The 24,984-nt window shown below is 33.6% G+C and overlaps 1 protein-coding gene across 2 annotated transcripts in view; it reads right to left on the bottom strand.

The window, feature by feature from the left end:
• LOC125649433 (slit homolog 1 protein-like) overlaps window positions 1-24,984 on the bottom strand; it is a 42,760-nt gene extending 17,776 nt beyond the window's left edge. Inside the window, exon 1 of one of the 2 annotated variants that reach the window (XM_056166971.1) lies at window positions 24,409-24,984. Coding sequence is in view for 1 of the 2 variants with exons in the window: in XM_056166970.1 (XP_056022945.1) it covers window positions 3,767-3,882 (116 nt within the window). In the remaining variant the exon portion in view is untranslated. Of the gene's footprint in view, window positions 1-3,766; window positions 3,907-24,408 lie in introns of those variants that run through there. The other variant, XM_056166970.1, reaches the window with a different exon arrangement.

Raw genomic sequence — 24,984 nt, forward strand, 5'->3', positions numbered from 1 at the left:
CTGATATTTGAAGATTTATTTTGGGTAGGCCTAAACAATGCAATTTCCCGTATTTTCTCAATCTCTCGGAGATGAGCGACTTCAAAGTCGATCTCTATCTCTAAAGGGCAGCGAAATACGCATTACATGGATAGTCTACACATATTTTCTAACATGATAAACTTCACTTTCGATACGATATTTTGATAAATGGCTAGGCTCCGTAGAACTAAGATTAAAGATGGCGACCTTTGGCTTCGCAGCTAAACGCTTCGTGTCGCTGTTGCTAAGTAAATCATTTCGCGGCTTGGTTGACTTGTATTTTCCCGAGTTTAAGTACATTTTAATAAACAAAGGTTAGCATCTTTGTCTCTTGCATTAAATTATAAGGCATGACTTTAATCCTGGGGCAAGTTATACGAGTATAACCTGGTTTGGGTCAGTTTACGCTTTTTTATAATCCGCTTCGCGGATTATAAAGCGTAAACTGACCCAAACCAGATTATACTCGTATAACTTGCCCCAGAATTAAAGTCATTCCTTAAATAACTTGCCCCAGAATTAAAGTCATTCCTTAAATAACTTCTCTGCTCCCGGTAGAATTTATTCATGCATATTTAAAATATCTTAAACTTCAATAACTTCTCATCTCCCGGTAGAATTTATTCATGCATATTTAAAATATCTTTAACCCCAATAACTTCTCATCTCCCGGTAGCATTTATTCATGCATATTAGTATCTTAAACTTCAATAATTTCTCATCTCCCGCTAGAATTTATTCATGTATATTAATATCTTAAACTTCAATAACTTCTCGTCTCCCGGTAGAATTTATTCATGCAGATTAATATCTTAAACTTCAATAACTTCTCTGCTCCCGGTAGAATTTATTCATGTATATTTAAAATATCTTAAACTTCAATAACTTCTCATCTCCCGGTAGAATTTATTCATGCATATTAATATCTTAAACTTCAATAACTTCTCATCTCCCGGTAGAATTTATTCATGCATATTAATATCTTAAACTTCAATTCCTTCTCAGCTCCCGATGGAATTGAAATATTGAGAGGAGGTTCTGAAACAAATTACTTACAATACAGTCGTGTTGTTGGGAATGTCGGGCGGTACAGAGAACAGCTCTCTTCCACCACACATAACCAATGTCCCATTACAGGAACATTTTTCTGGACAGGCAAAAGTTCTGGCAATTAGGAATCCAAAAAAACGCAAGAATCGCTCTTCGCCATAGCATGATCTGTTTTTAGTGATTAACAAGCTGATGGAACGAGGAAATTATTTGTATCTGAATATTTATTTCTAGTTTTGAAGTTTATTAAGCGTGTATAACCTAAATTTATACACCAATTGTTTCCGCACGCTATAAAACCTGCCCTAGCCCCATTTTGGCTTCTAATCTAGCTCCAACCCAAATTTCGGCCTGACCTCAAAAGTTTTTCTTGTCCTCAACCAAAACTAATTTTCTAATTCAAAATTTTGATTGATTTCATTGATTTATTATTGGTTTTAGTTTTTCAAAGTCATAGCAGATAAATGATATGTTTCTGTTGTTTTGTAAATGTGCACTTTAAAATAATCATTAACGTCCACCAATCTGATTGATTTTATTGAATTTTTTTTTTTATCAGTTTATTGATAAAATCATTTTCTTTTCCGTTCCTAACTCATGTACTAATACATTACAAAAATGTACACACTACGAATGAAATGATTGGCGTATTAATTTTTTTTTGAAAATTATGATTGATTTCATTGATTTATTACTAGATAAATTATGTTTTTGTTGTTTTGTAAATATGCATATCAAAATAATCATGAACTACTACCAATCTGATTGATTTTATTGAATATCTATTGATGAGCTATTGATGAAATCATTTTCTTTTCCCTTCCTAACTTATATATCAATATATACCAAAATAGTATACACTATTGATGAAATTGATTGGTTTATTCATTTTTTTCCAGACAGATATATTGATCAACATAATGTTAAAGTGTTACACTTCCAAATAGATATGTCATTCTCATGAATTTGATTTTAAGAACAGTGCACATTGAGAACAGAACGTGCTTTGAATGTGAAAATACCGCATATTTATTTGTTTAATTTACAATGCATGATAGATGACATTAAAAAAGGTAATCAAAATAAGCAGAATAAATAGTATAGCTCATACAATAAATAGGATGTTAAATTTTTATTTTAGTCGGTATTCATTGTTTTGTGTTTCACATAGATTAAATAGGATAGGATGCACAAAAAATATTTATTTATAATTCCCATTTTCCAGTCTTCATAGAAAAAGTGACAAGTTCCCATGCTAAGGAGGGGGTGGGGTGGGTGGGCGGCCCTATCAGGTAAAACAAAATATCTATCACCTGATGAAAAGATTTTGATAAAACACGTTTGCTTAAGTTGGAAATTCCACTATACTAGACAGAAACACTGGAGCAGTCCATTATTTGTAAACAGGGTGTGTTTGATCCTATGGAAAAGTTCCATTAGTAAATCATTTTATGAGTGTGCCTAAACTAAATACGATGTCTGAGTTTCAAATATTGTGATTTTTTCTGGTTTTGAGATAAAGCAACAGAAACACAGAACTAATTACAATTATTGCATTGAATCTGCCCACCCTCTACTTATTTTATACCAAACACTGCACAATTAACAATCAATACTTAATCCTTCGATCATCTAAATTCACAAATTGTAGCTTCAATATTTGTGCTCTACTTCTTAACGTTATTAGACTGTTATCAGAATCATCTTTCATTCTGATAATCATTGAAAATAGAGGTTGTGTACAAAGCATGTGTGACATTTCGGTATATTATAGATTAACCTCAACCTTGACTTCCTGTCAAGACCCCTGCTGTAGAACTCTGTGTTATCTTCTGTTGTAAATAATCTGATATCCCATTACAGTTTACATGTACTGATGAGAAAGTTATCAATAATTGGATAGTGACAGATATGAACATCCTTAATTTATTGAAGTTGTAGTTTCATTCTGTATAATTTCTGGCAGGATTTTTATATTTCGATATCAAACTCACTGTTTTTGTTAATGCGAGTGAAGGCAGTACACTACATTGCTGTGCATGAAGTGTGATGATTCATCATTAAGCTACTGTGAATTTGTTTTTATTCATTATATATAAGCTAGTGTGAATTTGTTTTTATTCATTATAAATAAGTGAAATGGATCATTATTAAATTAGTACTCTCATTGTGCACATTTACCAAAAATATCATAAATAAATAAAATAAAATAAAGAAATTTTACAAAAACCAACAACACAGAAACATATCATTTATGGTCAACAATTTCAAGTAGAATTTATTCATGCATAATATGTTTAACCTCAATAACTTCTCATCTCCTGGTAGAATTTAATCATGCATATTATCTTTAACCTTAATAACTTCTAATCCTCCGGTAGAATTTATTCTTGCATAATATCTTAAACCTCAATAACTTCTCATCTCCCGTTAAAATTTATTCATGTATAATATCTTTAACCTTAATAACTTCTCATCTCCCGGTAGAATTTATTTATGTATATTAATATCTTTAACCTCAATAACTTCTCATCTCCGGGTAGAATTTATTTATGCATAATATCTTTAACCTCAATAACTTCTCATCTCCCGGTAGAATTTATTCATGCATATTAATATTTTAAACTTCAATTTAACTTCTCAGCTCCCGGTAGAATTGAATTATTGAGGGGAGGTTCTGATACAAATTACTTACAATTCAGTCGTATTGTTGGGAATGTCGGGCGGTATAGAGAACAGCTCTCTTCCATCACACATAACCAATGTCCCATTACATGAACATTTGTCTGGACAGGCAAAAGTTCTGACCATTGGGAGTCCAAAAGAAAACGCAAGAATCGCTCTTCTCCATAGCATGGTGTTCTTTTAGTGATTAACAAGTAAATGGAACGAGGAAATTATTTGTATCTGAATATTTATTTCTAGTTTTGAAGTTTATTAAGCATGTATAACCTAAATGTATACACCAATTGTTTCCGCACGCTATAAAACCTGCCCTAGCCCCATTTTGGCTTCTAATCTGGCTCCAACCCAAATTTTGTCCTGACCTCAAAAGTTTTTCTTGTCCTCAACCAAAACTAATTTTCTAATTCAAAATTTTGATTGATTTCATTGATTTATTATTGGTTTTAGTTTTTCAAAGTCATAGCAGATAAATGATATGTTTCTGTTGTTTTGTAAATGTGTACTTTAAAATAATCATGAACGTCCACCAACTGATTGATTGTATTGGACAAATTTTGATCAGTTTATTCATAAAATCATTTTCTTTTCTCTTCCTAATTTATGTACTAATATATTACAAAAAAGTACACACTACGAATGAAATGATTGGCGTATCAATTGCTTTAAATTATGATTGATTTCATTGATTTATTACTGGTTTTCGTTGTTCAAAGTTGTAGAAGATAAATTATGTTTCTGTTGTTTTGTAAATGTGCATATCAAAATAATCATGAACTACCATCAATCTGATTGATTTTATTGAATATCTATTGATGAGCTATTGATGAAATCATTTTCTTTTCCCTTCCTAACTTATATATCAATATATACCAAAATAGTATACACTATTGATGAAATGATTGGTTTATTCATTTTTTCCCAGACAGATATATTGATCAACATAATGTTAAAGTGTTACACTTCCAAATAGATGATTGATCACTGTTCGTTATCTTCACCTTGCATGTCATTCTCATGAATTTGATTTTAAGAACAGTGCACATTGAGAACAGAACTTGCTTTGAATGTGAAAATACCTCATATTTATTTGTTTAATTTACAATGCATGATAGATGACAGTAAAAATATATAACCAAAATAAGCAGAACTAGTAATCCTAATTGTTCGCTAACAATTAGAGGTCTTTCCACCTTTTCTGGATTTGTTTCTTGACCTTCGATCTTGATCCATTCTTCAGTAGGTCAAATGAGGCCAAACAAATTTCAAGTCAATGTAAACTTGGAAAACTTTCAGGGGCAATAACTATTTAAAGGGGTTGGTGAATCTTTTTGCACTGAGGAAATTGAAGAGTCTACTAAATCAGTACAAAACATTAATGAAGGTTTGGTATCTCCAGGGTTAACAGTTTCGAAGGACTAGTGATAACAAGCTTTATTTGTAATATGGGCAATAATTTTAAAGGAGTCCAGCTTAAGGGTCAAGAAAGAAGTTTTAATTGGTTTTAAAGGGACATACTAATGATGCAATGAAAAATGATGTATGTTGAAAGACAAAAGAGATATAAAAAGAGCTAAATTCTCAATATTTGAAGTAACCTTGACCTTTGACCTTGACCTAATATTCAAGGTCAAAGGTCAATGATCACATTGCAGTTGGTCCCATGTTTCTATGATTATACGTTTAAAAGTTAACGATTAGCACAAACACATAAAAGGGCAATAACTCATATAAGGGGGTCATCGGATCCTTTCACACGGAATAGGTTGCGGTTGTGATTTGAGAAACAGAAGACATTGGTGAAGGTTTGGTGTCTTTACGGTCTATGGTTTGAAAGGAGTAGCGATAAATAATTGGATAATGACAGATATGAACATCCTTAATTTATTGAAGTTGTAGTTTCATTCTTTATGATTTATGGCAGGATTTTTTATATTTAGATATCAAACTCACTATCTTTTTAATGCGAGTGAAGGCAGTACGCTACATTGCTGTGCATGAAGTGTGATGATTCATCATTAAGCTAGTGTGAATTTGTTTTAATTCATTATAAATAAGCAACTGTGAATTTGTTTTAATTCATTATAAATAAGTGAAATGGATCATTAATAAAATTAGTACTTTCAATGTGCACATTTAAAACAAAAATAAAATAAAGAAATTAAAAAAAACTAACAACACAGAAACATATCATTTATGGTCAACAATTTTAAAAAATCAAAACCAATAATAAATCAATTATAATTCAGTAAAAATCAATACGCCAATCATTTCATTGGTAGTGTCCACTTTTCTGGTTTGTACTAGTATAAATAATAATAATAAAATCAATGAGATTGGTGGTAGTTCATGATTATCTTAAAACGTGCACATTTACAAGACAACAGAAACATATCAGTTATTTGCTCAATCTAATTAAAATCAGATCCTAGAATACGCTCCCAATCGCTACCCATTGTTGTTGCTAGGAGCGTGATGATTGTTTTTGTGCTCATTTGAGTAACTGGAAGTGCAATAAGAGGTGTAAGTTGATGTACACAAAATCTAACTTTCAAAAGATTGAATAACACGCGATAAATAATTTCAACACAAATTCTACTCTAGACATAACAATTCGAGATAATGCTTTATTTATTAGCACCTAGTGTACATTTAGTAACAAATATTTTTTTCAGTGTGAAACGATAAATTGATAATATAGATGTATGCCATGGTTTTACATGTGTTCTTTGGCATATCGTATTGCATGTTGTTTTGTGATTTGGTTGTCAAAATATTGATAAAGAATTGCTGATATACTAAGGACATCATGAATCTGATCTAAAGAAATCGAGGACTAGGTAATATTTACATACTTTATTACATCATAACCATGCATTGCTTGCGAGAAACTACACAGAGGACACATACAGTGTATAAATGTAATTAGTGACTAAGAGATTTTGTTCATTTATACTATTTTTAAGTCATTACACTTAATTCTTAGAAAAGTTCCTTAACTGAAAATTGATTGCAATCAACAATTGTAAATTTTCTATTTATTCCTTATATGGCACCGTCAACTGAGGACCGCAATTCGCTGCGCCCCCTCTGTAATCAGGGGAAAATAACTCACATAGTGTTATTAAAAATGTAGGCCATTGAAAGGTAAAAAAAAAAACATAACCACAAACAAATCCGAAAGTTGTCTTTTCTATACACTAGCAAAGCAACAACAAATTATTTTATACAAAAACAAGCATTCTGAGAGTATTGCATAGCAATACATAGTCCCCTACCGGAGGCAACAAATCACTGGACCGCAACAATATTCGAAGTTCATTATAAGGTACAATGTAAAGGGGAAAATTGGGAAACCAGGATAGGAATGGTTGGAAATCAAATACTATTCAAGTACAAAGACTAGATCAGGAAAACTTGAAAATTGGTTGATTGATTATGATTTTACGCCGTTTTGACAATATTTCTTCCATTTTAACGGCGGTTGATTAATTGAAATATGTTTGGCTGTGGGTGTTTATGTTTCCCTAACGGCCCCCAGTGAGCGTACTCTTTTTCTAAAATCAGGCAAACGATCTTTTGCTTGCCAAGGGGGTTGTGACCTTTGACACGGGGCCACCGTTTAACGTCCCATCCGACAGGCATAAAAGTTAACTAGAGATGTTTGTAAAACATATATGACCCTCTGGTGCAAAATTGAAATGAGTTATACACACATCATTTAATTGAGCAGACAATATCCTCCTATGTCAAGAGTGGATTGACCATGTGACCTAATATCAATAGGGGCCAACTACTCCTTATGCTGTACCAGTGTACCAAGTTTGGTGTCAATCAAGCAAATAATTCTTAAATATAGGAGACAATATATTACTATGTCCAGTTTAACTCTTGACCATGTGAACTCAAAATCAATAGGGGGCACCTTCTGAATATGTACCAGTATACTAAGTTTGATGTCTGTCAAGCAAAGGGTTCTCAAGATATTGAGCTGACATTATATTACAATGTCCAGTTTGACCCTTGACCATGTGACCTCAGAATCAATAGTGGTAATCTTCTCCTCAAGATGTACCAGTGTACCAAGTTTGATGTCTGTCAAGCAAAGGGTTCTCAAAATATTGAACGAACAGTATAATCCAATGCCAAGTTTGACCCTTGACCTTTGACCATGTGACCTCAAAATCAGTAGAAGTCATCAAGTTTGATGTCTGTCAAACAAAGGGTTCTCAAGATATTGAACGGAGCGTATACTCCTATGTCCAGTTTGACTCTTGACCATGTGACCTCAGAATCAATGAAGGTAATCTACTCCTTAGGATGTACCAGTGTACCAAGTTTGATGTCTGCCAAGCAAAGGGTTCTCACGATATTGAGCGGACAGTATATTCCTATGTCCAGAGTAGATTGACCCTTGACCTTTTGATCTGAAAAACAATAGGGGTCATCTTCTACTCATAACCAACCCACATGAAATATTACGATCAAGTGAATGGTTCTCAAGATATTGAGCGGACATTATGTGATCTACCGACCGACCGACAAGTGCAAAGCAATATGCCCCTCTTCTTTGAAGGGGGCATAAATATAGGTAAAAAAAAAAAGGAAGGTTCATTTCGTGTATATAAACAGTTGTATTATAAACCTTTTCAAATTTTCCTGTAAAATCCCTTTCTTGTAAATCTTGTATAATATAATGATTGTCAATATTTGTAACAAGTTTTTTCATTGACCGCATATTTTAAAAGTCTATTTGGTATGGGCGTAAAATCGCTACATTCTAAAATAATGTGATGTATAAATAATGGACAGTTACAAGATTCAGGCTGAAGTTCTCTGTTTAGTAAGTAAGAATGGGTCAATTTTGAATGTCCAATGCATATTCCGGAAATTATCACGTTGTCTTGGAGTTTCATTACGATGTTACACGGTTTGTTTACTTTGTTTTGAATAGAGAAAAGTTTACTTGTGTCACAGAAATCCCAAGAGATTTCCAAAGAGAATTTACATACAGTTTTATGAAAAATTTCAAATCAGTGTATGGAATTTTGAAGTGTACAATATCATATTGAAGAGCATTTTTGCCGCTTTGTTTGCTTTATTGCCCTGGATACCGATGTGATTTGGGATCCAGCAGAACTCAACTATTTAGCTTGTTTAGTTAAAAGATGGTACCGATTTAAAATATCTAAAATATATGAATGATCAATAATATCCATGTATTTATTGACTGGGGACTTGACAGGGAGTCTGAGAATGTAAAATGTTTGTCATTAGAAATTTGAATGTACTCAAACGCAAGCTGAATAGACATTGCTTCGGCGGTAAAAATTGTTGCATCATTCAGAAGTCATGCAGAGAAAACGTCGTTTGTGATAACTGCAGCAGCAGTGACTTTATTTTGGTCGTTTGAACCATCTGTATAGATATCAATTGTAGAATGTTTGTATTGTTTTATTTCTGATAATTTTTGCTTCAAAATAACGGAATTAGTTTCAGATATTTTATCTTCAGAAAGTGATGTCTCTACTTTGGGTTTTAGACATTTCCATGGTGATATTTCAGAAGGAGATGAGGGTTTTACGAAGTCCAAAGGTAAGTGAGAATCATGGATATGTTTTAACTGTTGTTTTTTAACGTCATCCAGTATACAATGTATGTACATTTTGTAATACATGATGCATTATCTGCTTTGATAGGCGCGTGCATGCACGTGCAAACAAAATGACTATCACTATGCACATCTACAAACGCTATACTATCATCCTGGAAAGTTTCATATCGATCCCTTTTGTAGTTTCTGAGAACACTACCGGACAAAAAAGTACCGGAGAAAAAGAATAATAATAATAATAACTAGTTCTAATTGTAACGGGGACCGTTACAGATGTTCCCCAAACCTCCCCCAATTAAAAAGTGATGTCCTTGTGAATATATAGGAAAAAATCATTTTATTTTAGCCTTTAATTACATGTAGTACGTTCAATATGGTCATTTCAGTACCAAGAAATGAAAGAAAGCGTTGCACGTGCATACACGCGCACGTGTGTATGATTCCGAATTTTTGTTGATGTCGTTCAACAGGCATTTGTATCATATACCCACAGTATGAATTTCATAACGTTTCCACCAAATATAAGGAAGTTATAGCGATTTTAAAATCGTCCAATCAGAAATCAGCACACGTGCATGCACGTGCTGAGCAGTAATTCTAACCACAACAATTTGTAAGGAGTACCAAGATACATCTAAACCCCTAATATGAATAGAATTTGATGAAAAACAAAAACGTTATCGTCCTTTAAAAATTGAACATTTAAAAAACGTTGCACGCGCATGCGCGTGTGCGTTGGCATTTTTTGTTACACCAACATATAGATACACATATTGTCTACATATGCTGTGAATATCATCTCATTCGCTTCATAAATAAGATAGTTACAAACGTTTTAGCATTATCCAATCAAAATGAAGCGCACGTGCATGCGCGTGCAAATTGATAATTTTGACCATGTAAATCAGTTAAGGGTCTCAATATCTACCTATGATATGAATTTCAAGCCATTTCAAAATGGCAACAAAAAAGTTAGACTGATTCCAAAGTTAGCGTACACATTTTGTAATGCGCGTGCACGCGCATGCGTGCGCGTGCTGGCAAAATAACTATTATTTTTCATATGTACAAATAATATACTATCATCCTATTTAGGTTTTATATCGCTTCCTTCAATATTCTGATTTTCCATTTTTTGTACCAAAATTGCAATGCACGTTCGCGCGCGTGCATGCACGTGCAAACAAAATGACTATCACTATGCACATCTACAAACGCTATACTATCATCCTGGAAAGTTTCATATCGATCCCTTTTGTAGTTTCTGAGAACACTACCGGACAAAAAAGTACCGGAGAAAAAGAATAATAATAATAACTAGATTCGATCTCGTTGCGAGCAACGAGTGGGTCTTCCGTCCAAATTTAGATGTGATTAGATAAGAATTTGACTGACATTTTCGTTCATAAATAATGATACAAATATATTGTCTAGACGTACAATTTAGCTTTGGTAATGTTTTACAAATATTGATCATTTAAATGTTATAAATTAAAGACTCTCTCTACCTCTCGGCAACTAATTAAAGGGGTCAGCTTTTTTTCGAGAAAAAAGTTAATAATGTTATTTACTGTGATACAGATTCGACTGATCAGGCGAGTCATGCCGTCCGGAGGCCTATTTTTTTTTTTATATCATTCTAGATATATCTCGCAAAACTGAACAAATTTTGTTCTACATGTCCTATGGAAATTTTCTTAAGAAAAAAGTTATTGATTGCGACATTTATCATACTGTTAAGGCGAGTCATAAGGCCCGTGGGCCTTTTTCTTGATATCGTTTGAAAGATCTTGCAAACCTGAACAACTTTTGGTCTACATGTTTTATCAAAAGTTTCTCCAGAAAAAAGCTATTGATTGTGACACTAATCCAACTCTTCAGGCGAGCCATGAGGCCCGTTCGCCTTTTTCATGATGTTGTTCGAAACATCTTGCAAAACTGAACAACTTTTGCTCTAGATGTCTCATTAAAAGTTTCTTGACTAAAATGTTTTATATTACAACAATAACCCAACTGTTCAGGTGAGCCATGAGACCCGCAGGCCTTATTCTTAACATCGTTAGTAACGCTTGCGAATCTGAATAATTTTTGTTCTACATATCTTATCAAAAGTTTCTCGAGAGAAAAGTTATTAATGTTATTAATTGTGATACAAATTCGACTGTTCAGGCGAGCCATGACGCCCGCAGGCCTATTTTTGATATCATTAGATAGATCTTGCAAAACTGAATAACTTTTATTCTACATGTTTTATCAAAGTTTCGTGAGGAAAAAGTTAATCATTGTAACAGAAATTCAATGGTTCAGGCGAGCCATGAGGCCCATGGGCCCATTTTTTGATACGGCACGAAAGATCTCAATAAACTGTACAACTTTTGTTATATATGTCTAAACAAAATATTTACGAGTATAACGTTATGCGACATTTATCACTGTTAAGGCGAGTCATAAGGCCCGTGGGCCTTTTTTTGATATCGTTTGAAAGATCTTGCAAAACTGAACAACTTTTGTTCTACATGTCTTATCAAAAGATTCTCGAGAAAAAAGTTAGTAATTGTGACACTGATCAAATTGTTCAGGCGAGCCATGAGGCCCGTTGGCCTTTTTCATGATGTTGTTCGAAAGATCTTGCAAAACTGAACAACTTTTGTTCAAGATGTCTTATTAAAAGTTTCTTGACAAAAATGTTATAGATTGCAACAATAACCCAACTGTTCAGGTGAGCCATGAGACCCGCAGGCCTATTTATTAACATCGTTAGTTAACCCTTGCGAAACTGAACAACTTTTGTTCTACATGTTTTGTCAAAAGTTTCTCGAGAAAAAAGTTATTAATGTTATTAATTGTGATACAAATTCGACTGTTCAGGCGAGCCATGACGCCCTGAGGCCTATTTTTTGATATCATTAGATAGATGTTGCAAACCTGAACAACTTTTATTCTACATGTCTTATCAAAAGTTTCGTGAGAAAAAAGTTAATCATTGTAACAGAAATTCAATGGTTCAGGCGAGCCATGAGGCCTATGGGCCCATTTCTTGATATGACACGAAAGATCTCAATAAACTGTACAACTTTTGTTTAATATGTCTAAGCAAAATATTTACGAGTAAATAGTTATGATTTAAAACGTGGAGAAAAATGAGACACTTTTTTAAACTCCATTTTCGACCCCTACCGAGCTTCCATACTAGGCACTTCCGGAAATTTTTAAAACCCAGGTGCACAACTACAACATGTCGTCTAACATCACTGAAAATTTCAGCACTCTAGCTTTTATCGTTTTTGAGTTTTTGTCTGGACAAAATGGTCATCAGAAAATCGATAAAAGGGGGATAACTTCCAACCGGAAGTGATTTTTCAAAAATTGAAACGGCGGTACAAACTTCAAATGGCAACGCATCAATCCTGAAAATTTGAAGCAAATTGATCCAGCCATCTCCGAGAAATCTTCTGCACAAAAATCGGTAAGGAGAAAAAAAAAGAATAATAATAATAACTAGATGCGATCTCGTTGCGAGCAACGAGTGGGTCTTCCGTCCAATTTTAGATGTGATGAGATAAGAATTTGACTGAGATTTTCGTTCATAAATAATGATACAAATATATTGTCTAAACGTACAATTTAGCTTCAGTAATGTTTTACAAATATTTTAAATCATTTAAGTGTTATAAATTAAAGACTCTCTGCCCCTCTCGGCCACTAATTAAAGAGGTCAGCCTTTTTTCGAGAAAAAAGTTAATAATGTTACTTACTGCGATACAAATTCGACTGATCAGGCGAGTCATGTCGCCCGGAGTCCTATTTTTTTATATATCATTCTAGATATATCTCGCAAAACTGAACAAATTTTGCTCTACATGTCCTATCAAAATTTTCTTGAGAAAAAAGTTATTGATTGCGACATTTATCAGATTGTTAAGGTGAGTCATAAGGCCCGTGGGCCTTTTTCTTGATGACTCATTAAAAGTTTCTTGACTAAAATGTTATAGATTGCAACAATAACCCAACTGTTCAGGTGAGCCATGAGACCCGCAGGCCTATTTCTTAACATCGTTAGTTAATGCTTGCGAAACTGAACAACTTTTGTTCTACATGTCTTATCAAAAGTTTCTCCAGAAAAAAGTTATTGATTGTGACACTAATCAAACTCTTCAGGCGAGCTATGAGGCCCGTTGGCCTTTTTCATAATGTTTTTGGAAAGATCTTGCAAAACTGAACAACTTTTGTTCTAGATGTCTTATTAAAAGTTTCTTGACAAAAATGTTATAGATTGCAACAATAACCCAACTGTTCAGGTGAGCCATGAGACCCGCAGGCCTATTTCTTAACATCGTTAGTTAACGCTTGCGAAACTGAACAACTTTTGTTCTACATGTCTTATCAAAAGTTTCTCCAGAAAAAAGTTATTGATTGTGACACTAATCAAACTCTTCAGGCGAGCTATGAGGCCCGTTGGCCTTTTTCATAATGTTGTTCGAAAGATCTTGCAAATCTGAACAACTTTTGTTATAGATGTCTTATTAAAAGTTTCTTGACAAAAATGTTATAGATTGCAACAATAACCCAACTGTTCAGGTGAGCCATGAGACCCGGAGGCCTATTTCTTAACATCGCTAGTTAACGCTTGCGAAACTGAACAACTTTTGTTCTACATGTCTTGTCAAAAGTTTCTCGAGGAAAAAGTTATTAATGTTATTAATTGCGATACAAATTCCACTATTCAGGCGAGCCATGACGCCCGGAGGCCTATTTTTAGATATCATTAAATAGAACTTGCAAAACTGAACAACTTTTATTCTACATGTCTTATCAAAAGTTTCTTGAGAAAAAAGTTAATCATTGTAACAGAAATTCAATGGTTCAGGCGAGTCATGAGGCCCATGGGCCCATTTCTTGATATGGCACGAAAGATCTCAATAAACTGTGCAAGTTTTGTTATATATGTCTAAACAAAATATTTACGAGTAAAACGTTATGATTTAAAACGTGGAAAAAAATTGCACACTTTTTAAAACTCCATTTTCGACCCCTACCGAGCTTCCATACTAGGCACTTCCGGAAATTTTTAAAACCCAGGTGCACAACTACAGCATGTCGTCTAACATCACTGAAAATTTCAGCACTCTAGCTTTTATCGTTTTTGAGTTTTTGTCTGGACAAAATGGTCATCAGAAAATCGATAAAAGGGGGATAACTTCCAACCGGAAGTGATTTTTCAAAAATTGAAACGGCGGTACAAACTTCAAATGGCAACGCATCAATCCTGAAAATTTGAAGCAAATCGATCCAGCCATCTCCGAGAAATCTTCTGCACAAAAATCGGTAAGGAGAAAAAAAAAGAATAATAATAATAATAATAAGAAAAGTGAAAAATCAACAATAGAATAATAGAAGGGTCTTCCGCTGAAGACGGAAGACCCTAATAATAAGAAAAGTGAAAAATCAACAATAGAATAATAGAAGGGTCTTCCGCTGAAGACGGAAGACCCTAACTAGTTCTAATTGTAACGGGGACCGTTACAGATGTTCCCCAAACCTCCCCCAATTAAAAAGTGATGTCCTTGTGAATCTATAGGAAAAAATCATTTTATTTTAGCCTTTAATTACATGTAGTAAGTTCAATATGGTCATTTCAGTACCAAGAAATGAAAGAAAGCGTTGCACGTGCATACACGCGCACGCGTGTATGATTCCGAATTTTTGTTGATGTCGTTCAACAGGCATTTGTATCATATACCCACAGTATGAATTTCATAACGTTTCCACCAAATATAAGGAAGTTATAGCGATTTTAAAATCGTCCAATCAGAAATCAGCACACGTGCATGCACGTGCTGAGCAGTAATTCTAACCACAGCAATTTGTAAGGAGTACCAAGATACATCTAAACCCCTAATATGAATAGAATTTGATGAAAAACAAAAACGTTATCGTCCTTTAAAAATTGAACATTTAAAAACCGTTGCACGCGCATGCGCGTGTGCGTTGGCATTTTTTGTTACACCAACATATAGATATACATATTGTCTACGTATGCTGTGAATATCATCTCATTCGCTTCATAAATAAGATAGTTACAAACGTTTTAGCATTATCCAATCAAAATGAAGCGCACGTGCATGCGCGTGGAAATTGGTAATTTTGACCATGTAAATCAGTTAAGGGTCTCAATATCTACCTATGATATGAATTTCAAGCCATTTCAATGAACAACAAAAAAGTTAGACTGATTCCAAAGTTAGCGTACAAATTTTGTAATGCGCGTGCATGCGCATGCGTGCGCGTGCTGGCAAAATAACTATTATTTTTCATATGTACAAATGATATACTATCATCCTATTTAGGTTTTATATCGCTTCCTTCAATATTCTGATTTTCCATTTTTTGTACCAAAATTGCAATGCACGTGCGCGCGCGTGCATGCACGTGCAAACAAAATGACTATCACTATGCACATCTACAAACGCTATACTATCATCCTGGAAAGTTTCATATCGATCCCTTTTGTAGTTTCTGAGAACACTACCGGACAAAAAAGTACCGGAGAAAAAGAATAATAATAATAATAATAATAATAAGAAACAGAGTAAAAACAATATGTTCCCAAACTTTGTTTGGGGAACATAATAATAACTAGTACTTATTGTAACGGGGACCGTTACAGATGTTCCCCAAACATTCCCCCATTTAGTAAGTGGTGACATTTATTTCAGTACAAGTTGTTTTGACCATTGCAAAGTGTGTAGCATGTGAATATATAACTATCTTATAACGTTCAGTCCATTTCATACTAGTTCAAATCAGTTATAAAGATCTGAGAGTTTTGTGCACGTGCACGTACGTGCATGCACGTGCAGATAAATAATTCGACCATCTGGATACATTAGAAGTCTCACTACATGAGTACAAGAGAAGTTTCACAACTGTTCAATGAAAAACGAGAAATTAACGGCAACTTAAAACTACAAAGACCGAAATCAATGCACGTGCATACACGTGCGCGTGAGTACCATACAACAATTTTGTTGATACTATTCAATAGACATTTGAACAATATACTTACTATATGAATTTGGTATCGATCGCTTCACTCTTAAGAAAGTTATTGGGATTTCAAAATCGTCCAATCAGAATTAAGCGCACGTGCATGCGCGTGCAGGGAAGTGATTTTGAGACTATTAATAAATTGACAGGCCCAAAACATACCTGCAACCTAATTTTCAAACCTATTCATTGCAATCTCAAAATGTTATAGACCAATACTCAAATTTAGACATCAAAAATTACAATGCACGCGCATTCACGCGCACGCGATTTTGATAATGGAAAATTTGTTGACACCATTTCACAGACATTCATATCATAGATCCTCAGGGTAAATTTGAATTCATTTGAGTTTTTAATTCAATAGTTATGACCATTTTAGTACCCCAAAAATGAAAGAAAAGCTATGCACGTGCATACACGGGCACGTGAGTATGACTCAGCATCAATGTTGATGTCATTCAATAGACATTTGATAGATATACTTACAGTATAAATTTCATATTGTTTCCATCATTTATAAGAAAGTTATGGCGATTTGAAAATCGTCCAATCAGAATTTAGCACACGTGCATGCACGTGCCGGATGGTAATTATGACTGTACACTTTTGTTAAGAATATCAAGATACATATACAATACAAGTTTGAAAAGATTTTGACAAAAAACAAAAAAGTTATGGTCATTGAATTAATTGAATATTCAAATATCAATGCACGTGCGTGCGCATGCGCGTTTACAATTTTTGAAACTTAGATTTGTAGATATTTATAATCTTTACCTATCCTGTAAATATCATCAAATTGTCTTAATTTTCATGAAAGTTATAAACGGTTTTGTATTATCCAATCAAATTGAAGCACACGTGTATGCGCGTGCAGAATTGAAATTTTGACGATGTCAAACAGTTAAGGGTCCCATGTTATACCTACGATATAAATAGCAAACGATTTCATTCAAAAGTAAAAAAGTTAGACTGATTCCAAAGTTGGTAAACAAAAAATCCAATGCACGTGCATGCACATGCATGCATATTCAGACAAAATGACATTCGTTCCGCACATCTACATATGCTATACTATCATCCTAAATAGGTTTCATATTGATCCCTTGAGTAGTTTCTGAGAACACTCGTGGACAAAAAAGTCCCAAGAAGAAAGAAAGAATAATAATAATAATAACTAGACACGATCTCGTTGCGAGCAACGAGTAGGTCTTCCGTCCGATTTGTTGATGCACTCGGGGTTAAAAAAAAAAGAAGACAAATGAGTCCCAATTTAGTTTCCGACTTTAAGGTTAATCGATCCTCGTGTGATGTCATAGGTTTTTGCAAAATCTTTATCAAATTAAACTTTGCGCCTGAAAGAAATATATCTTCAGAGGAATTTTATTTACTACATAAAATAAAAAATTTGGTAAACTATTGATATTGAAAAAGTGTATATTTTCTATTGATAATCAATTCTTTATAATTAAAAAAATGTTGTCAAGGGCAATAACTCCTATGCTGCTATTTCTTCTACTGCATGTCTATTATGCATGATTTCCCCAATGTCCACAATTAATTTATACATATTTATGAATTAACAGTTTTCTTAAACTGTTGACATTTAAAATTTGTCATTTCAAAAAGATTTTATCTATTTTAATTATTCTGTACAACGAAAATGTGTGATTTTATGATGTTAACATATACTTCCGTTTTTTTATGTCTGACATCTTTAAAAATGTGGCAACATACACATTTTCTATGGTTATTGTCTAAATTTAACTATATTGAATGGAAATTAATACAGATTTTGCACTTTTAACCATTATTATTGATAAGTCACATGAGGATCGATCGACCTTAAGACACTTTAGATATAATCAATTTTTCATATCATAAGCTTCTGAAGCAAAGTTGCGGTGAAATTCGTTTGAAATTCGACTCTCCAGGCGAGCCATAAGGCCCGCGGGCCTATTTCTTGATGTCATTTGTTAGCCCTCTATAGACTCAACAACTTTAGTTCTATATGTCTTTACAAAATATTTACCTGTAAAAAGTTATTGAGATCGACCGATATCGACAAAAAATCGACTCTACAGGCGAGCCATTAGGACCATAGGCCTATTTCTTGATATCAATCGATAGATCTCGATAAACTGAACAACTTTTGTTCAATATGTCCTTACAAAATATTTACCAGTTACAAGTTTTTGAAATCGACTGATATCGACAAAAATCGACTCTACAGGCGAGCCATGAGGCCCACAGACCCATTTTTTGATATTGATCGATAGGTTATGACACATTGAACAATTTTTGTTCAATAATGCTTTTCAAAAAATATGTCGTTTTAAAGATATGAGGCGTCAAATATTTACGATTTTGGCCCTTAAAATCTCTAATTACGTAACATATGACCTACTTTTTGATTTGATAAGATCAAGCTCGTTGAGATGAACATTTCCGCTTCTACAACTTATTATAAAATATTAATAGTTTCTGAGATATTCTCAAAAACATTTGGACCCTTCTGAACCCCTAATTTAAAGGGCCAGCCCGTTTTGCTTGATATCGTAAGAAAGGCCTTGTCATTTTAAACATTTTTTGCTCAACAAGTATTTAGAAATTCTTTACCGTTCTCGAGTTATCTCTACAAGAAATATTTAGGGGCCAAACTGTAGCTCCCTAACGGGGCCACATAGGGAAAAAACGAAATGTACATATTGTTTAGATTATCATTCTGAACAACTTTTGTTCAATAATGCTTTTCAAAATATTTGTCGTTTTCAAGATATGAGGCGTCAATTATTTATGATTTTGGCCCTTAAAATCCCTTATTACGTAACATATGACCTACTTTTGGATTTGATAAGAACAAGCTCGTTTAGATGAACATTTGCGCTTCAATGACTTATTACAAAATATTAATAGTTTCTGAGATATTCTCATAAACCTTTGGACCCTTCTGGGCCCCTAATTTAAAGGGTCAGCCCCTTTTGCTTGATATCGTAAGAAAGGTCATGACATTTCAAACATTTTTTGTCCAACAAGTATTTAGAAATTCTTTACCGTTCTCGAGTTATTTCTAGAAGTAATTTTTAGGGGCCAAACTGTAGCTCCCTAACGGGGCCACATAGGGTAAAAACGAAATATGCATATTGTTCAGATCATCATTCTGAACAACTTTTGTTCTTTATTACTTTTCAAAATATTTGTCGTTTTCGAGATACAAGGGGTAAAAAATTTATGGTTTTGGCCCTTAAAATCCCTTATTACGTAACATATGACCTAAATTTTTATATGAATAGATTTGGATTGTTGAGATGAACATTTTTTGTTCTTTGACTTATACCAAAATATTAACGATTTTTGAGATATTTGATCTAGACTTTGAGCCCTCCTAGATCCCTAATTTAAGGGGCTAGCCCCTAAATCTTGATATTTTCGACAAGATCTCGTAAATGTGCACAACTTTTGTTCTACATGTCTTAACAAAATATTTGCAAGAAAAAAGATATTGGAGATCAAAGGTCAAAAATCGCCGAAATCGGCGAAAAATTTTGGCATCCATTTTTTCAGGTCCAGGCGAGCGTTTAGGCAAATCGCCTCCGGTAAAATCGAATCCCCCACAAATCTTCTAAAATGTTTACTCTATCTTGTGTAGAAATTTCAAGACTCTAGCTTCAAAACTAACGGAGGAGATGTGTGGACAACAAGGCCCTTCAAAAAGTCACTAAAAGAGAGATAACTCCTGACCGGAAGTGACGTCAAGCACAAAATTTTGCAAGCAAAGTGTCTTTACCAAAAGACATCTTTCCTGAAAATTTCGTGAAAATCGATCGAGAAATGGCTGAGAAAAACGCGTGTACTACCAAGGAAAATAATAATAATAATAATAATGAAGAAGAAGAAGAACGCGAACAATAATAGTAAGGTCTTCCGAAGGAGACGGAAGACCTTAATAAGAAACAGAGTAAAAACAATATGTTCCCAAACTTTGTTTGGGGAACATAATAATAATAAGAAACAGAGTAAAAACAATATGTTCCCAAACTTTGTTTGGGGAACATAAATATATAAGCAGGTAAAAAAAAAAGACAAAATAAACAATTCGTGCATATACACAGTTGTATTATAAAAGTTTTCAAATTTTTCTGTAAAAGTCGCAATGTTGTAAATATTGTATAATATAATGATTGTCAATATTTGTAAAAGTTCTTTAATTGATTGTAAACTATTAAAAAGTATATTTCGTATGGGCGTAAAATCACTACATTCTAAACGAATGTGATGTATAGTTAATGTACAATCACAATATATGCATTCAGGCTGAGGCTCTCTGTTTAGTAGGTAAGAATGTGTCAATTTTGAATGTCCGATGCGTATTCTTGAAACAATCACTTCCGTCTTGGCGTTTCATTACGATGTTACACGATTTGTTTACTTTGTTGTGAATAGAATAAAGTTTACTTGTGTATCACAGAAATCTCAATAGATTTGCCAAACAGAATTTACATATAGTTTTATGAAATATCTAAACTCAGTATATGGAATTTTGAAGTGTACAATATCACCTTGAAGTGCATTTGTGACCGCTTTGGTGTTGTCATGGATACCAATGTGACTTGGAATCCAGCAGAACTCAACTATTTTACCTTGTTTAGTTAAAAGATAGTAACGGTGAAAGATATCTAAAATATATGGATGATCAATATTCATGTTGCTTATTGACTGAAGACATGATAGGGAGTCTGAGATTATAGTAAAATATTGTCATTAGAAATTTGTATGTATTCAAACACAACCTGAATAGCCTTTGCTTCGGCGGTATAAATTGTTGTTTCATTTGGAAGTCATGCAGAGAAAACGTCGTTTGTGATTACTGCAGCAGCAGCGACGTTATTTTGGTCTTTTGAACCATCTGTATAGATATCAATTGTAGTATGTTTGGATTGTTTTATTTCGGATAATTTTTGCTTGGAAATGGCGGAATTTGTTTCAGATTTTTTATATTCAGAAAGCGATGTGTCTACTTTGGGTTTAAGTAGTGTCCATGGTGATATTTCAGAAGATGATGAGGCTTTTACGATGTCCAAAGTTAAGTTAGAATCACGTGGATATTTTTTAAATCGTAAACCGATTGATTTTATGCACTTCTTGTTTTTGTCATATGAATGTTCAAACTGAGGATTGTCAAAGCTAGCTTTTAACTTAACAATATATTGTAATTTAAGTTTTATTCTACGTAGATCGAGGGGTGGTTCGTAGGCCTCAACATATAAACTATCTACAGGAGAGGTTCGGAAAGATCCTGTGTACAGTCGAAGTCCTTGATGGTGAACTGCATCGAGGGTTTTGATATAGAACGTTCTTGCAACACCATATACTATACAGCCGTAGTCTAGTTTAAACCGGATTAGAGAGCAATACAGATGTAGAGGAGTATTTTTATCTCCTCCCCATTTTGTGTTTGCAACAACTTTAATCATACCAAGAACATTTGTATATTTCTCTTTGAGCAAAGCTATATGAGGAATAAAAGAAAGTTTATCAAAAATGACACCTAAATTTTTTAACTCTTTTACAACTTTAATTGGATTCCATCTAATTGCAATATATAAGATTAATTATATAACAATGTTAAATTCAAAATTAAAATACGATATTGCCCATCTGGATCTACTGTGCAAGTTTCGTGGCCAGATCCACATTATGTGCAACAGCTTCTTATAGGAATATTTTACTTTGAAACATACACTTTAATTTCGAGGTTTGATTTTTGATCAAGTATACGTAAGTCATTTTTTATCAGAATTCTGTACTTTTAAGTATCATGAGCGTATAATATCCAGTGATGAATTGGAAGAATCTAAGCTAATTTTGGATATTAATCAATCTCATTTAAAGCTTTGAGGATATCTTGTTGGAGCCAAATGGTAAAGATTACAATAAAGATGATGGAAATTTAATGTGTTGATTAAGATTTAAATTCTTTTACAAATCTTGCGTCACCCTCCAGTCCCTGAAAATTTCTTCCTTCTATTTATATTTCTGTTCATTTGAGTAGGCGATTCCTGCTACATACACAATGTATTATTAATGTCTATTTAACATGATTTCCTTTTGTCCCGTTTGTTTCTCCTCTTTATACTCTATGTTGTTCATATTAAGACACTTCCGGATCCTGTTGTAAGCAGGCTGTCTGGAAATCAACATTTCCCCCAATACTAACAAAACATTAATAAACTTTCCACTCTACAAGAACTGCTTTGAATTTTTTTTCTATAGATGGCCAATACAGTTTGTCCATGATGACAGATGGTTATTTTCTTGAACAAATTTTGTTTGACATTTTGATTGCATGCCATACTGCAGCAGATGAAAAATCAGAGAAAAACTGTAAAAACAAAAACAAAAACAAAAAAAAACACAAAAAACCATATATATTGACAGCTTACTTACTCTTTCCTTTCACTAACATCTTTCATATTGTCTTAAGATTTTGATCTTCAGATTACACATACTGCTCTCATGTGCAGTTTAAATAATAAGAATTGTATACTTATTAAAGGGTATAAACTTCCCAATAAATTTGATGATATTGATGTGGAGAGATACAGACTTCCAGGAATGGAGAAAAGAGAATGAGGATAAAAATTGATCGAATGCGTTTCTTTATTGTTTTGAATATTTGCGTTACTTTCAAAGACTTCAATCATATTTATCATTTATAATCGAATCATTTTGATGGTTATGTATTTTGTTTTTCAATTTTCTAAGTTAGACATGGAATAACTGAAATATCAACATTACTTCCTTTTCAGCTTCAAAGGAAGTAAACCCTTTTCAAATGTATTGACTTTGATACAGGAAGAATAATGGCCTAAATTAGCGATACTCGTTCGTCAAACTCAGCTGCAAATAGATTTAGCTAGGCTAACACATGCAGACGGCAGATCTCCGACTATGTAACGTTATCACATCACGTAAGTGCTCTACCAAGCCCCAATATTTGCTTCTCACGAAAATATTAACAGCTGTGAAGGCGAAACTTTAAACTCGCTGTGCGACTACGTAAGCCAGAAGTGGTGTTAATCAAATGTGGATTCTGAAAAATTCGAAAGAACTTTTAGTAAACCTGAAATCGCAGAATGTTTCCCAAATCAATAACATTAAAACCTATGACTTTTCAACACTATACACGACCATTCTTCACGATAACATAAAGACTAGACTTTTTGATATCATAGACAGTTGCTTCTTCAAAAATAATGGAAAACGGAAATATTCATATCTAGTGATCAGTCATTCAAAAACTTATTTTGTTAAACACCACTCTGATTCCACGCACAAGTACTCTGAAGTTGAAATAAAAAATATGCTAGAGTTCCTCATTGACAATATCCTCGTGGTCTTTGGTGATCAAGTCTTCCAACAGTCTGTTGGAATTCACTTGGGCACGAATTGTGTTCCTTTGTTAGCTGACCTGTTTCTATATTCATATGAAGCAGAATTTATTAAAAAAAAAAACTTGCTGTAGCCTTCAATTCGACATTTCGATATATCGATGACGTTTTGTATATTAAAGAGATACTACAGCTCATTTTCCACATTTTAATGAAGTGTTTTTTAAACCATATATTGATAAAATGATAAAATTCACATCGATACTGACAATTTTGAACATTTGGGGTGCATCAATTTACTCTCAACTGCGCGTTGAAGATCGTCCGGAATTCAAAGGTTTCTTCATGTTGACTCGGACTTTTGAATGCTTATTTACATCACGTGGTTTTGAATGACAGCAAAGGTGTTGTGTAGGAAATTATTTAAATTCCCCTTCAAGGGGGTCCACACTCACCTTTCAAGTACATAAGATTATTCCCTGCTCCTTATAATAACTAATTATAAATAATTATTTCAACAGAAACCCTTCCATGTTCCCATTGACCGATGTTTTTACAACTAACACGTGTCGTGTTCAGATAAAAATAGCACGTACTTACTTTTAAACGTAGTGTCTTCGCAGCTAGTCTCAATGGCAGATTTAGGGGGCCAGTATCCCCCTCCCTTTTTACGCCACAGATTGTGAATGAAAATCAAAATTTTGCACCCGAATGGCCGATTACTTTGGCTAATCTTTGACTTTCACACCCCTCTTCGGAAATCCTAGATCCGCCACTGAGTTACATGCGTTTCTCCGAGCTCTCTGATTTCCAACGGTCATACTGATCCCTAGGTAAATTTTATTTCACATATGAGTTTTATCTCATTCTATTTTTACCTCTTTTCTCACAGAATCTGTCAAAATGCTAGATCTATCAACTACACTTTCTCTCACTGGACGACATGCTGCACTGTTTACTGTCTATGCGCATGCGTCTGAAGACTAAAAGGAGGAGACTCGATATTTTTTGTATAGGCCATCAAAAAGTATTAATTTTTACGTTAAAACGATAATTTTTAACTTTAGATAAGTGTTATTTTCGTAAAGTTCATACTTTCAACAATGCAACAAAAATTGAGAAAGCGCTGGGAAAATTGTCATTTCATGATTTTTGCGCAAAATGAGCTGTAGTGTC

This window comes from Ostrea edulis, chromosome 5 (genome assembly GCF_947568905.1).
Source record: "Ostrea edulis chromosome 5, xbOstEdul1.1, whole genome shotgun sequence".
Taxonomy (NCBI): Eukaryota; Metazoa; Mollusca; class Bivalvia; order Ostreida; family Ostreidae; genus Ostrea; species Ostrea edulis.